The sequence below is a fragment of the Aspergillus costaricaensis genome (assembly GCF_003184835.1).
Source record: "Aspergillus costaricaensis CBS 115574 unplaced genomic scaffold BO79scaffold_5, whole genome shotgun sequence".
Lineage (NCBI taxonomy): Eukaryota > Fungi > Ascomycota > Eurotiomycetes > Eurotiales > Aspergillaceae > Aspergillus > Aspergillus costaricensis.
In genome coordinates, this window is record NW_020291805.1 from 427,728 (window position 1) to 443,589 (window position 15,862).

Sequence of the window (15,862 nt, forward strand, 5' to 3'; positions counted from 1 at the left end):
TACTACTTATCCACACATGATCCTCTCAATCATGAAAACAGGATGATCAACCAATCAGTCATAATCCCAAATATCACACCATCCGGGATCCCGACTTAACCAAGCCCGAAAACAGGACAGTAAGCCCCAAAACCAAGCCTTGTACAAAAAATCCCTCACCCATACCAATTGAACAAACAGTCACCTCCCAATAACACAATCCCAGCCACCCACGCCCTCTCCCACACCAACAAACGATGAAACAAAAAGCCCAACCACGAGAAAAAAATATGTGATTAAAGAAAAGCCCTGAAAAAGAAAGAATCCACTTACACGAACACATTCAAAAAGTCCACATTGGCAGAACCCAGCCAACAGCAGCGGATTGGACAATCGCTCTCGGGATCAATCAACTAAGTATGAACTAACTAGTGCCCGTGAGTAAGTAGTGAGGTTATTTTTTTTCTGACACTTCCGAGAAATTTCCGTCCGAGCAAATCCCGCCCGAATGCCGAGTCTCTGCCGCTGCCGCTGCCGGTCGGTCGGTGTGAAGAGAGATAAATACTTACGTCGGTCTCTTCGTTTCGCTGCTAGCTACTGTAGCCTTGCGCGCTTATTATTATTTTCTTTCTTTCTCTTTCTTTCTTTCTTTCTTTCCTACCTGCTTGTTTCGGTGGTATAACTTCAGCTATACTCTATACAGCTTGGTTCCATAGCAGGGCAGATTGGGTGTGGTTACTACTACGACTACTATTGCTATACTACATGTCTATACACTAACAAAGTATATTTACACAAAGAAAAGCGAACAGAACTACTAACTGACAGCTTGGAAACGGCCCGCCAACTTACCTGCCCGATTACTTGATTGATTGTTTGACTCATATTCTTGGTTTCAACTTGTGCGACGTCGGAGAGTTTGCGACGTTGACAAGGTGTCAAGCGACCGGGATATTATTTCTTTGTTTCCTGCGGTCGGGGATTACTTACTACTACCTACTGACTATTGAAGCTTTTCTTCGAAGGTTTGAAGAGTGAGTTGCATTGCATTGTGTTGCGTTGCGTGCAGGTCATAGTTTATTGCTTTCTTTTTTATACTTCTTTTCTTTTCTTGTTTATGCTTTCTTTGTTTGTGTTGGGGTATATAAGGTCTATCAGGACTGCTGCGCAGGACTTGGTGATGGATGGATGTCTTTGACAGAGGGATGAGGTAGGTGTTCAACAGCATTTACTTCAGGTCAAGCTGACATAAATCATGTATTCATTCAAGGTTAATCATTTCATTAACAAAAACTAAACATCCAAAACCAACGCGTTTCCTGTCCGTCGCACTCGACAACGGACTGCTCCATCATTATTACCCAGGTTCCGATATTATATATCCCAATGGAAACCAACACAATAAACAAAACACTGCTCTGGATTGTTTAGACCCGCTGCAGAGGGCTTGCACGTCTTGACAAGACCCCCAAGTGGTCTACAACCTGGACCATTCCCCGCGCAGCAATGGCCTTACTAGAATGGGTATCTGAAACATAACAACTGCAGGTGTATTACTCTTTCTTTCAAGAGGCTCCTTTCAACGCGACCATGTCGATGGTCCGAACCCACGCGACTGGTTTAGACAGTCTCACGGGGGGTCTTAGCACGGCTACGAGCAGTGGGAGACCAGGGGAAGTGAGCAACAGGGATGATGAAGAAGCTGTTGCTGCTGTCGGCAATACCGGCCAAGGCGTTGTACCAAGCGGCAAATGCAGCCAGGAGACCGAAGAAACCACCTGCCTTGATGACGGGGGTGTTGGGCTCGCCAGCAGAGTTCCGCTGCAGGTAACCAACACCAAGCAGCAAGAAGGTCAGGTCCAGGAACAGGAAGAGGCAGAAGAAGGCGACAGTGGATCTCAGAGTGCAGAACAGCAGGATGGTGGTAAAGATGAACCAGCCCTAAGGAGGATAGTTAGCGCGATGCTCATTCTTCCAGCCATTGATCAAGCTTACCAGCAGGTACAGTCCCATCGAGTTGTAAAACATGGTGGCGCCACCGGCGGATTCAATCGACGACTCGATCTCGAACCCACCGGGGGTCAAGACAATGGCGAAAGAGATCCAGAAACCTCCGTAGGAGGACAGAGCAGTGGCACCGAAGGTGTTTCCGACAGCCATTTCCCTATCAATAACGATCAGCATTTCATTTCGAGGATGTGGCAACAGGGTGTACATACCACATGCCAGCAAGCAACTGAACGAGACCACCATATCCGAAAGCCAAACCAACGACAATGTTGTTCGCAGAGATACCACGGGTTCCCATGTTGATCAAACTCAGGAGGAAAGTGGTGAGGGCGAAAGCGCAGAGACCCAGAGGCGCCGGGTTGGCGAACTTGCGCTGCTCGACCGACTTGTACAGACCAGGCTGGAATTCACCTCCGAAGGGGCGCAGGTTGGCCTCCTTGGTGTTGACGTGAGCCATGGGTCCATAGCCAAAACGCGCAGCAGCTCTGGCGGTCTCCTCAGCGGTCAACTCGTGGGTCAAGGGAGCACTGCCGTTGCTGCCGTTCTCAAGCTCAGGAGCCATGTCCTTCTCAATAGGGTGTTCAGCAGACATGATGATTATCGGGAGATAATTCGATCAAGGATCAAAGGTATAAGAGGGAGATTGATTATAATGGTTTAAGATCAAAGAGCAATCCAGCTAGCTGGAAGGTGGAGGAAGATGAATATATATGAAACCACGGAGAGGGGAAGAGGAGTCCAAAAAGAAATATGATGCGCACAGCTCTGCTGGCCGGATCAGCAAGGTATCTTGACGACGACTGGGACCGTGCAAGATGTAAGAGGAATAAATAGAAGCAATGAGGAGAGAGGACAAGGGAGAAGAGGGGAAAAGGCGAAGGTCAAATAAGAAATAGGAAGTGGCCCGGCCTGACAGTGCTTCTCGCTGGGATTAACGGACTTTGGGATGAGACCCAACCCGGACGAGCGAAGGTTGCAGGGAGCCAGCAATTCTACCGGATTTGGGAGGAAGGACCGTTAGTTGAGTTTAGCCTGGGATTTTAGTTGGTTTGGTAAGTTCTCCTCTTTTTTTTATTTTATTTTATTTTATTTTGATGCTCCATTTTATTTTATTTCATTTTCATTCGACATTTTCTCCATGGGATCCGTTGGTTAGCGTTGATCTGAGCAAAATTTGGGAAATTTTTCTTTTTTTTTTTCCCTTCCTCCCCTCACCCAATCTGTCTTTTTGGGGGGCATATAATCTAGGCTGTTATTATATCATATTATTATTTTTTATTATTACGGTGTCACCATGATTTTTATTACTTTATCATGCTTTGTCGGCGATGCGCAGGAGTGGAGCGGCCGAATTTAGCGTTGGCTTTTAAAACGATGTGCAGGAATCCACCTGACGGGCCACTCCCGTGTGTGTGAATGTCCCTAATTGACGACTAGAAGTCAGGCTAACACAATGGGTCTCGCTGGCGAGTACTTGGACGCCGTTCACCATCACCAGAGACACAGACAAGAGGGAGGTGCCGATCCTCCATCATTCTGCGGTATTCTCTCCATTCGTCCATGAACATCCCATTGGAGGCATGGGGGATTAGACTTTCCGCAAACCATGGGCAAGCGGGGGAGAAGAAGGGCTTTGCCATCGTCTTAGAGGGTTGTTTAATTACCTAGGTTAAAGGGCTGGAGGGAATAACCCCATAGGGCCCCAAAATGCAGGGTGGAAGGAACATGGCTCCATTCGTCCAGCAAGGGCTGCAGACTCAACACGCGGACAACCTCTCAGATGGCAAATCCTTCGTGTGTGTGTCTCTCTCTCTTCCTCTAGTCGACGACCGGGTATCGCCTAAGAACGATTGACTTTCCAAGCCCGGGGAAAGCAAGGGCAGGTGGAGATTAAAGGCGCCCGAGGTCTGGGGAAAGAGCCAATTAGCGTAGTAAGAAGCTGCCACTGGAGACTCGACCTCCGAAGGCTGCGTTGTTATTGGTGTAACCCATCAGATGTCTTCGGCCGTAGTGCTGCCTTAGTCAGTAATACGGTAATATGGATGTATCTCTCTTGCTGAGCTGGAGTGGTCACGGGTGTGTTGTTGTATCTCTCAACTGACTGCTAACTTAGCAGTATTTGTTTTCTCACCAGTTGCAATAATAAGCACCTGTGTACATTCCAGGTCTCATGCCATATGGTCTGGATTATTCTACAATCCTTGTATGTTTATGTATATCATTTATGGGGCTCTATAGATTATGATTGCCATCTCGTATGATGTGGCCCTTCTCTTTCTTTCTCTTCGTTTACCAGCCACCCTCGCTACTACTAGTAGTTCTGTAGTAGTCCCTCGTAGTCCATCGACTAATCGATCGCCAAACGGTGCGGCTGTTCCCTCCTCCAAAAGGGTACGGGTAAATTAATTACATACGAACATCAGTCTCCAACCGGATCATCCGCGGAAGCTGTGCTGTCACTTCCATTACTGGATGTCACCCCAAGCGGGCAGTAAGTACTTAGTAAGTAACTGAGGCAGTAATGTGACTCTCGTGGGAATTTCTCATTTTTGAATCCCATCCGTCCGTCACCCAGAGTAACGGCCGTGACGGTATGTCTCTTGTCTATCGTTGGATCTGTTGCAAGGGAAGATAAATGGGGAAAAAAAAAAAAAAAGAAAAATAACTATCCATCCAACAACAACAACAACCCCAGCAGTTCCCTTCCCTTTCCGTCCGATCTAAACTACACTGCACGATGGCCAAGTAGCATCTAACCCGAAAAGCTGAGCCCACGCCTCCATTGCCGCAAGGAGGTGTGACCCGACCGAAGATGACCCAGTTCTGGTCCCATACAAGCTAAGGGTTAGTCTACTTTTAGTTGGACGCTGTGGCTCATTGGAGAAGTCCTAGCTGGGTGACTGGTGGAGAGTAGTAGTACACAGTAAGTAGTAGTTTAGTAGTACAGTTGCTTTGGCAGGTGCGGTGATTGCGGGCCCTTACCTCTCGCATCACTTCTACTACGTACTGCTAAGTTACTCCTGCGCCGGGGCCTGTGCCTAACTGAGGTTTAGTAGTTCTGTTAGCTGACCCGGCTGCGACCGTACCTGCTTTTTTGCTTACTTACTACTTGCTTGCTGAGCAATCACTGAATGATCCCAGGTGTGGGTAGGGGGGGGAACGGGACCGGGCCCGAAATCTGAAGCTTTCCGAGTCTCAAACCGAAGGGTCATACCGTTCTCTCCAAGCGCCCTTAATACATTGACTAGATGCAGTGTGAGATGCAGGCAACGCGGCTGTGTGGGTTCTACTCAATATGCTTAATCTTCCTTTTGAGATTGCTTATGAGGGAATTATTCTTTTTCCTGCAGGATATATATCTCAAATCTGACTCTCTATCATAGGTATCCTGACTCAATTGTACGGAGCAGCTGGTTCGTTTTCAGTGGAAACTACGGAGAACCTTCTCTCCGTTGATCGCCGTGACGTTGAGCATAATTCCGGTACATGCGACATTATCAGTCATTGTCCGCGCAACCAGAAGGGAAAAAAATGAAAGAAGTAAAAAATTAAAAGTACGATGTTGCCATCGACAGGATCAGCATTCAACCTAGAGAGCAGCTATCTTCATGCTACATCAGACTAGATACTGCTAGACACGAGACGAACACTTCCATCTGGGTCGACCCCCATCGGCTCCAGATGGGTAGATTCCCCGTGTGCGGCGGCGGTGGCGGATGCCACCCGACAGACAGACAGACAGACAGAACCAACGATTCTGGATCCAGTAAATATACACAAGAGAGGTTTGGGGATAGACTCCGTTCTCGGTCTGTTTCGTCGCGGCACAAAGGGACGCATCCCCACTTGGAGCGCCTCTTGGCGACCGTTCTGCCGCGTCGCCGATTTTCACTCACTCACACACACACTCTCTCTCTCTTTTCTTTGCCCTGTTCGTGTCAAGCTCAAACTCGGAACGTCGCCAGCCGCGTCTCCGAGTTGGCTCCCTGAAGTAGCTACCAGTTCCTCCCCCCTATTCTCTTCCTCCCCTCTTGCCTGCTCTCCCGTCCACAGCCTCAATTGATGGCGTACGAACAAGCTCAAATTGGCCCGGGACCCAGTCTCCCACTGCTCATCGTCATTTAAAATGAACCCCCCCCTTTGACACTTTTGACACTGACAGGAGGGTAATCCCTGAGCAAATGTCCGTTAAGCTAGTCAGATTGTAAATTAAACATTCGATAGTTAATCAGTCGGGTCTTTTGAAGGTGGAAAAGCAAAGCTGTCAAAAAGTAATGAACCTCGAGCTTATCATGACAGCTATACCAACAATAATACTCCGTATACTACTTACTCAGTAATCATTTTAGCCAAAGAACTGCTTTCACTTTTAGCCATTACTAGTTTCGCACAACACTTGCTTTTTCATTTATTTATTATTATTATTATATTTTATTTCCCTATCCCTTTCCCTATTCTGTACGTACCTACCTCGGCAGCCACGGAGTTCGGGTCGGTAAGTAAGCCGTCAAAAAATTTCTCTCTTGTTCTCTGCTATCCCTACTACCATCCCTACTAGCTAAGCTAGCTAGCCTAGCAAGCCAGCATGCCAGGTACAACGCACACAAAACCTTCTTCCCTCTTCCTGCAGGGTTTTCTTCAAAAAAGCGAGCGAGCGAGCGGCGTTTCTCCAGCAACAAACGAAGCCAATTGCTTCTAGAGCAATTAGTCTAGTTCGCATCCCATTCCTTCCTAAGACTTTCCTCGTCTCCGACCGGGAAGCTTGTTCCTAGCGAAGACGACGACTACGCTGCTGCCGGCAAATGCTCTGCAGGGCGAGACCATTATGCAGGTCGCTGCACGAAGACGGAGCCACACCAATCCAACCAACCAACCTAGTAACACGCCGTAGTAATCCGTATCTACTTACTAGTCTAGATAGATACAAGTTCAGTCCAGTCCAATCCAATCCTCGTATGACTCCCTCCCTCTCTCCCTCACTAGAGTCCGTCCTGGACTCAAAACCTGCGCTTTGGGCTCCGCTCTAGATCGTGGTCCGGTCATGGCACTAAATCCTGCAGCCAAGAAATGAACTTTCAACGAATCATTTCATCATCCTGCATTCCCTGTCCCAACAAATAAATTATCCACCTATCTGAAGTTTGCGAGGGAAAAAAAAAAAATACAGGAAGATTTTTTTTTTTTTTTTCTTTGCGAAAAAGCTCGGTCGCGGTTCGTTCAGTTCAGTTCAGTTCAGTTCAGCTTGTGCGGCGGGGCCCTAGACTAGCTTTTTACTGATGGCGCCACTTGTAGAACTCGATGGAGGGAGAGAGGGATATCATCGCTAAACAGCGATAGTAATGGTGTGGGACACACCCATCTTCAGCCTACGGGATCCCGGGCCGGCAATAATAACTCCATCTCACTAAATGCAAAAAGCCTACTACTCCGTGCGGTACCCACGATGGGATGGATGGACGGATGGAAGATGGCTTCATATTCCTGCTTAACAGTGGATAGGATAAGTAATTAGCTAGTTAACTTACATCCATCCATCTCCATAGTCAAAAAGATATCTGCCTACTGCCTAGTAAGCAATTTGCACGTGCACGAATCCATCTCTTTTTCTTGTCTTGTCTTGGCTAGGCTACTTGTTATATGATATTACGCAGTAGTCCCCATTTATATTATTATTATTACTATATTACAATATATTATTATTATTGTTATTATCATCGCACACACACACACACACCTTCAATTAATACTTACTAGTAGTAGTAATATTGAGTCTAGGCAGAATTAGGCCTGAGAAGCAATTTACCCGTGTCGGGATGTGTCTCACACTCTTAGTATTATGGATGTCTGTGTGTGTGTGATTTAGTGCTTACCATCATGTTCATTTAACAGAGGGAGTACGGAGTACACTAATGTAGGTAATCTATCTGCTGGTAGCCTGGTCCAGGTTGTGGTTTATGGGAACCCTTAATGGGAGGGTAGATAATTGGTTTGGTTTGGTTTGGTTGTGGGAAATTAATGCATCAGTTGGGTTATACTACGTAGTTAGTTGGAGGAAGAAGCACACGTAAAGCTTAGACCATCATGTCGGAATAGGCCGCAGTATTATTTCTTTCCCTCTTGAGCATGTTGGAGGGATGATATCTTCTTTTCTTTTTTCTACTTTTTTTCATGGCGATTTATGGTCACGTTGAATACATACAGAGAAATGTGTGATTGACATGGTAAACCCTGTTCGTACAGAGTAGATCGTGAAGATCCCATCTGACCGATTTCATCAATTCAATTCTATATTTTATAAGTGGTAGTACTATTGTAAATGCTATTCTAGGTTTATCATGCCTTGTAGGGATTCAAAGTTTGATCGGGTTCTATCTACTATCTACTCTTTAGCACGGTAGTACTATTGATTATCTTGAGTTTGAAAAAGGTTTCAGTAGTATGATGTAATTCCATCGGGCAAGTAAAAAGAAAAAATAAATATATTTCTTGTTGGTATATGTCCGTGTGACGGAAGATTTTTCCAATCTATTGAATGTTAATTTTCGGTCTATTTCTTTTCTTTTTTCTTATCACATGTGTGACTTGCACTCTGGTGTATTGTTTAGATACTATTAATGGGATTTATTATGCAGCTTGTGTATCTGCATTCTACCTACCCCTCATACGTGCTCTAGTTGAATGTGATGTTCCGTAATGTGTGAGCAGCAGATGAGGGGAATAATCCTGCATACACTGGCACTCGGAGAAGTACTATTTCTCCGCATGGTACACAGAATAAGCACACAAAATAGGTGGGAGAATATGTACCATGTACATGTGCACACCCACGTGGTGCATTACTTAGCTCTATTGCTTAATCCCGTGGAGTATCTGCTTGGTTGCCTATCTGCTGGTTCTGCGGGGGAATTGCAGGATCCTGGTGCGTTAGTGGTCCACGTCACTGTGTTCCAATTTTGGACTCGTAGATGCAGCGGAGGAGTTGCTTTTGCTTGAGACGTATACTTTGGTAGGCATTTCCTCTTTTCTTTTTCGGTTACGGTTCAAGGGATATCCCTGTGTGCAGACATGCTACTTTGGGAAGGACATCCACTCATTGCATCTTGGTACGGGCCACACACTTGAAATGAGTATGACCCTGTCGACGATCAACTGTCTGGGCAAAGGATCTGACTATTGATGATGGGCAATGGGCACGGTCGTGGATCGTGATTGCATGTATGTTGGGGTAGACAGCCTGCACAAAGTCACGGGATGATGAGAAGTGAGGGGGATCGACAGCTTATCGGAGGGAGGGGATTTTGAATCTGATATTGCTGATCGAGCTGACACGATGCTCTCTAACGCTGTCGACGCCTAATTTCGCTAGTTACGGGTGATCTCACGGATTCAGAGATGACAAATCGGGCACAGCTTCTGAGACTTCCTAGTAGAGCAGCATTTGCAAGGTCAAACCATGGATGATGTTCCTTGCGTCCGGACCGCCCTTGTTTGTTGTCTGGTCGGTTCCACATCCACGCTGCTGGTACCGAGACCCTGGAAATTGGGCTGTGGATGGCCATCATCCTTGGGTTCTTCTTGGGGTCTGGGGATTTCCCGTTCCCCGCGGCCATTCGTAGAGGTGGCTTGGTATAGATCCTGCCTGGGCAAATGACAAATGATGAGACGTGTTGCTCTATACCCTCGGCTCGGCGGAGCGGAGAAACAAACCAAAATCTTACGTTCAAGTTCGAATAAATCTGGAGCTCTCCTTCCAAGAAGCTATGCGCCACATTTGGAAGGACTCGTATTAGGGTCCACTGTAGCTTGGAGGGGATATTCCACTTTCTCATGTTCTTCTTGCTTTTTTCGTCGAAGGTCTTTCTTTGTCCTTCTTGAGCCTGGTCCCCGCCTGCGGAGATGCGGTAACCTGAATTCTCGGGTATGACTGGCTGGGAGACGGTTCCAGAAGTCCGGCAGTGCTTCTGATAGTACACTTGCCGTATTGCTCACTCTAGGTTTAGAACCCACTCGATATTCAACAATGATGCAATTTCTGTGCGTGTGTATTATTTTCTGCTCTTCTTCCACCTTCGTTATCTCTGCTACGCCCATTTTTGAGTTACAGCTGGTGGAGTAGGTCCTGGACAATGGCCATTGTATCGAGGTTGGGGAAAGTAGGCGGCTGGGGCAGGAAACCGGGTTTGTCCGTGGCCAGGTTGAGCCGGTCCACATTGAGTAGAATCTTCGAATCTGAAGCGAAAGTAGGATTCAGTCCAAATGCTCACGGCTCCATAGTTCATGCAACAAAGCAAAAACAGCAAGTAATCTTCACTTACTAGTCAGTAGATGGCTAGATGGGTTGCTAGAATCCCGTGCCGTCTAAGCACGACGCCTTGTAGATCTTTGTCTTTCACCCACGCGCCTTCGGGCTATCTTAGCCCCATCACTACATGCCAACCAGGTGGCAAGCTAACATAGTCACAATCCGTTCAAAGTCAATCACAGCCGGCGTCTGTGGCGATCTTTGGTGGGATGATGGTTGGATCGAGTGATGGTGTTTGTTGATGTGGGGAGGAAGATCTACAGAAGAAGCGGTCTGGCATCCTCCCGGTTCCCTCGCCAGCAGAGGCAGCGCCATCACGGAATTGGCGTCAATGACTATCGAGGGTCCAAGTGGAATCAAGTGGATTCCTCGGCTCTATCCTTCGATAGTAGGAAAGCGGCGGGGTGTTGAGGAGCCTTCGAGACGAACTGTTGTTCTTCATGCGCTTCACCGACTCGATAGTGGCATGGTGACTGATGGCAAAATGACAAATTTGTTGATAGACCAGATGCTGCTCCGAAGATCATGAGCTGCAGTGATCGGGATTTGCTGTCGCTGGATGGACGAGCTTTGCTTGTTGCTTTTGCTGATGCAGCACGTGCATGTCAACCAGGAAACAAACCAGCCAAAACAAGCAAAAACTCGCCGACCATCAACACTGCCACATTTGATCTCAATTCTCTTCTCTCAATTGTTTACTTACTCTCCCACAGCCAGCGCAGCCCAGGATGCAGATTAAGATACCTTCATAGATCATATCATCGCCACAATGGTATCTGCCGAAGACTGCTGCGTCGACTGTGATCTTGCTCTGCAGAAGCGAGTACGCGAAGGCAAACTGCATCATAATGACTCTGAACATACTAATCAGAAGTTGAAAGACGGACTAGCAGCATAGAAGCTATGGTTGCATCCATGCGTTCTGATTCATCTGCATTGCTGTTATGCTCTACCTCGGTCGCATCGCACCCAGATGGACCTCACCACATATTCATTGAGCCATGACTTGGTAACTGGGCAATCTAGACTTATTGTCGAAAGAAGATCCGAGGACGCGATGCGTCGAAGAGTGATAAGGTGTCTGCCATTATCTTGACAGATTCGCGTCGTGCGGGGTTGATAAGCTGCAGACACGTTATCCCCGTGAAAACCGGCTTACGACCTTCTCTTTCTGGAGCGATCATCCTGATGGTCTTGACATTCAGGGTCTTTATCAGTGATATCAATCTCTACCAGTATCTTTACTTCCTGACTAACTTCTCTGAGAAGGTGCATTGCGCGCGGTCTATCAGGTGATGCTGATTGATATCGACCGGCCAGCTGTCACTCAAAGCTGGCTATGACTTACAAGCGTGCTCACACAAGACTCATTGCCTATTATATGTTAGGGCTCACAGTCAAGCAACGACATCAGTTGCGTAGATTCAGCTATATGGGAGAATTCGAGCTTTTGCAGGGATCGGATCCTCCGATAGCCTGATCAGATACTGATTGATATAGAAGCCCGCGGGGTTATCGATCTTCGAAGGGGTCAAACCATCCCAAGTCGTGTTGCTAAGTAGCCACTAGTTTATTAAGACCAAACCTGGGGGCCAATCAAAGCAATCAGGATGTGCAATCAGTCGGCCGAGCACATTACCTTTTCACGATTGGCAGGTGCCTGCACAAGCATATCATGGTTATCGGGGCGATAGCAGTTCAGTCCTTGAGAGCCAGTGGGGTATAAGAAAGGTGCAGAGAGATGGCTTCACCTGCGAAGTATCTCATCTTGCCAAAGTAATCTTCAGCTGCGTACAACCATTAAGGACCATCAGATGAGGAATATGGCGGAAACCATGACAGTTTCTACATCAGGAAAAGATGACAAGGTGGTCGCCACAAGTGCAGTTGACACCGAATCGAAGGTCGACGGTCATGTATCTTTTGGCCAGGCTGATGCAGCACTGGAGTACCTTCATGCTGGCGAGGTGGCAACTTTCTCTGATATCGATGAGAAAAGGCTGGTTCGCAAGATCGACTGGATGGTTGTGCCCCTAATGTGGGCGATCTACTTTCTACAATACCTAGACAAAATTCTAAGTCAGTGTGTCGCGACAGCGTGCTTTATTCGACCCAGAAGCTAAACGGTTGCAGTCAATTATGCTTCGGTCATGGGCCTTCTTGATGACACTGGCATGCGGACAGACCAATTCTCAAACCTCGCTTTGGCATTCTACGTATCATACCTCTTCTTTGAATTTCCAACTGGGTATTTCATGCAGCGTTTGCCAACTGCAAAGTACTTGGGAATGAATGGTAAGACACTCAATCATCCCATATTGGCGATGCTGACGAATAAGTGACCCTCTGGGGCCTTTTGACAACTCTGAATTGTGTTGCGAAGAACTTTCCCGGACTCGTCGTTCTTCGAGTGCTCCTAGGATGTTTCGAAAGTGCTGTAGCACCTGCGTAAGACACCATCTGACGTATCAAGAACTTACCTAACGAGATTAGGTTGATTCTGATAACCTCCATGTGGTACAAGAGGAACGGTATGCAATAAACCTTGCTGATCAATTCATATTCACTGACCTAGTGAAGAACAACCTAAGCGCATCGGTTTCTGGTACCTGGGCACAGGTACCGCGACCATATTAGGCGCCCTCGTTGCATACGGGCTGCTTTTCTACGAAGGAAACAAGTTTTACTCCTGGCAGATCATGTTCTTGATCTTCGGGCTCATTACTATCGCAGTTGGGATCACAGTTATTGTTGTCTTTCCAGACAATCCTATGAAGTCTCGCCTCAGCCATGAAGAGAAGTTAATGGTAATTGAGCGTCTTCGCGAGAATCGGACGGGTATCGAGAACAAGCATTTCAAATGGGAGCAATTCTTCGAGGCTTTCAAAGACCCTCAGACCTACCTGATCGCTATAATAGTTGCCTCGGGGAATATCAGTAATGCAGCCATCAGCAGCTTCTCGGCCTTGATCATCAAGAATTTCGGATTCGACACCAAGGAGACTGAGCTACTTACGATACCGGGCGGTGTCGTCAGCGTGATAAGCATCCTACTCGGTACATACTTGGCAGGCCGCTTCGACCAGCGGTGTTTCTGCATTATCGGCATTCTATGCTCTGGCCTGCTTGGAGGTTGCCTCATGGCATTCGCTCCGAGTAACAACAAAGGCGCCAAGTTGGCAGGAAACTACCTGACCAACTGCGTCGGCTCAGCACTTCCCTTGCTTTATTCTACCGTCGGCGCGAATGTCGCCGGTCATACTAAGAAAGTGACCATGAATGCAATCGTCCTGATGGCGTTCTGTCTGGGCAACATTCTAGGGCCGTTGTCGTTTCGCACTGAGGACGAGCCGGAGTACATGCCAGCCAAGGTCGCCATTGTAGCCACCGTCTCTGTTGCGATAGTGTTCACCGTGGCTCTGAAGTGCTACTACATCTGGGAGAACCGAAGACGCGATAGAAAGTGTGCAGGGCTCCAGCATGAAGAGAATTCTGAGTTTTTGGACCTTACAGACAAGGAGAACCTTGAGTTTAGAGTAAGCGCGTATCTTCCTGGTAATTTTAGCGGTACTAACATAGTCTACAGTATAAACACTGAGCTAAAAAGAACATTAATGTCATGTCTATTATGATATATACAAATGAAATCAATATACTATATGCAAGCGCTCAACAATCATGCCACAAAGTTTGAATCACGATCTCAGACCCGATCAAGCAGCAACCTTGACGGCCTTGAACTCTTCGCTAAAGTCATAATCAATGTAACCCTTGGGGTCCTTGGGCAAGTAGAAAACCTCTCTCTGGTAAGGGCGGAGAGGAACATTGTTCTGGATCTTGAACGGCAGGTCGGGGTTCGCCGTCCAGGGGCGGCCAATTCCAATAAGGACCTCGTGGTCCTTGTACTGCACATCAACCGCCTCCTTGGCCGTATCAGCCTTGTAGCCACCGGCAACAACAAGAGGGCTAGCGTCGCGGTACGCCTTGACGAAGAAATCCAGAGAATCTTTCTCCGAAACCAGCCCCTCAGCATTTCCGGCGATGCGTGGCTCGACAAGATGCACAAAGGCCAGCTTGAACTCGGAGGTCTTCTCAGCCAGGTGAGTGAACTGAGCAATGCGATCATCCATGCGCATACCCTGGAAAGTACTGAAAGGGCTGTAGCGGATGGCGGTGCGGTCCGCGCCAATAGCATTAGACACAGCCCGGATAACCTCAAGTGCGAACCTGGAACGGTTCTCAACGCTTCCACCCCAGGCATCGGTACGCTTGTTAACGGTATCCTGAATGAACTGATCAATCAAGTACCCATTGGCACCGTGAATCTCGACACCATCAAAACCCGCCGCAATGGCATTCTTCGCTGCCTGCGCATAGTCGGCAATGTATTGGTGGATCTCTGCTTCGGTCAATTCGCGGGGAACAGGGCCATCGTCGAGAGCAACAGGACTACTAGACACGACGTCATGGTTGCCGTTGGCCTTCAGGAATTGCGGGTTGGCGACGCGACCCAGGGCCCAGAGCTGCATGTAGATGTACGAGCCCTTCTTGTGGACGGCGTCGGTCACCTTGCGCCACTGCGCAATCTGCGCATCGTTCCAGATGCCGGGAACATTGGGAAATCCGCCAGCAGGGGGCGCAATGATGGTGGCTTCCGTGATCAAGAGGGTTCCGGGGACAGCAGCACGCTGCTCGTAGTGCTGCGTCACAAGGTCAAGGGGGACGTGGTTGTCGTCGACACGGAAACGAGTCATGGGAGCCATGGCGAGACGGTGGGCCAGGGGCATGCGGCCGACCTGGATGGGAGAGAACAACTTGGACATGATGATGATGATGATGATGGTGGTGATGGTCTATATAAACGACTGTTCTATATGAGAAAGGTTTATATATTGATACAGAAGAGAGAGGGGAATTGAGGAGATGAAAGCTGTTACTTATATACCCCCAAAGACAGGGCCACACACTGACACGATATTTATTCTGGAAACAACTACTAATCCCCTGTGGCACGCCATAACCATACAACCCATATCTCGGGACGAGGGGTCAAAGGGGAAAGGGGAAAAAAAAAAAAAAAATTAATGGAACCAGATGGAGAGAAGATCCACACCTTGGATTTCTAATCAGGGAGAAGATATGGGAATGTAGCGTAGCATCGCTGCGATTACATACAATTCGAGGGATTGAAAAAAAAAAAAAAAAAAGTCAAATCTACATTTAGTTAGGCAAAAATCCTACAAAAATGATATCCTAACCTATCATCAACAAATTTGAACTATTTCCCGGAGTTTGAACATACAACGAAGGAAGAAGACCCTGCATGAACTTCCCACGAGACGAATCTCTCTGTCTCCCTCCATCCACGGGTCCATCGCCACATTTTGATTCGAACCAAACACAGAGCAACACACAGCATTATATTGATCATATGGACCTATCTATTATTCAAATATACGTACTACTATCACATCAAAAGATATTCTCCCAGTATAGGATGTAGAAACATATCAATATCATCATCAACTGACTAACTGACTACCCAACAATAATACTTCTTAAGCACTAACC

General features: G+C 47.4%; 4 protein-coding genes across 4 annotated transcripts; 2 read left to right on the forward strand and 2 right to left on the reverse strand.

The window, feature by feature from the left end:
• Positions 1-1,599: 1,599 nt before the first annotated feature.
• On the reverse strand, positions 1,600-2,581 carry BO79DRAFT_139183 (acetate uptake transporter family protein; the record flags this gene model as incomplete). Its single annotated transcript, XM_025678185.1, has 3 exons — positions 1,600-1,920; positions 1,975-2,143; positions 2,199-2,581. The coding sequence occupies 3 exons, from the start codon at positions 2,579-2,581 to the stop codon at positions 1,600-1,602; spliced, it is 873 nt and encodes a 290-aa protein (XP_025543080.1).
• A 1,115-nt stretch (positions 2,582-3,696) lies between these two features.
• Positions 3,697-4,484, forward strand: BO79DRAFT_214436 (uncharacterized protein; the record flags this gene model as incomplete). The annotated part of the gene is made up of 4 exons (XM_025683232.1): positions 3,697-3,787; positions 4,155-4,192; positions 4,228-4,380; positions 4,413-4,484. The coding sequence occupies 4 exons, from the start codon at positions 3,697-3,699 to the stop codon at positions 4,482-4,484; spliced, it is 354 nt and encodes a 117-aa protein (XP_025543081.1).
• Positions 4,485-12,126: 7,642 nt separating this feature from the next.
• On the forward strand, positions 12,127-13,889 carry BO79DRAFT_277000 (putative MFS transporter; the record flags this gene model as incomplete). Its single annotated transcript, XM_025687789.1, has 6 exons — positions 12,127-12,370; positions 12,425-12,586; positions 12,631-12,739; positions 12,785-12,822; positions 12,872-13,827; positions 13,878-13,889. 6 exons carry the CDS (start codon positions 12,127-12,129, stop codon positions 13,887-13,889), a joined length of 1,521 nt encoding a protein of 506 aa, XP_025543082.1.
• A 115-nt stretch (positions 13,890-14,004) lies between these two features.
• BO79DRAFT_277003 (alkene reductase) lies at positions 14,005-15,114 on the reverse strand (the record flags this gene model as incomplete). The annotated part of the gene is made up of 1 exon (XM_025687790.1): positions 14,005-15,114. One exon carries the CDS (start codon positions 15,112-15,114, stop codon positions 14,005-14,007), a length of 1,110 nt encoding a protein of 369 aa, XP_025543083.1.
• Positions 15,115-15,862: the final 748 nt, after the last annotated feature.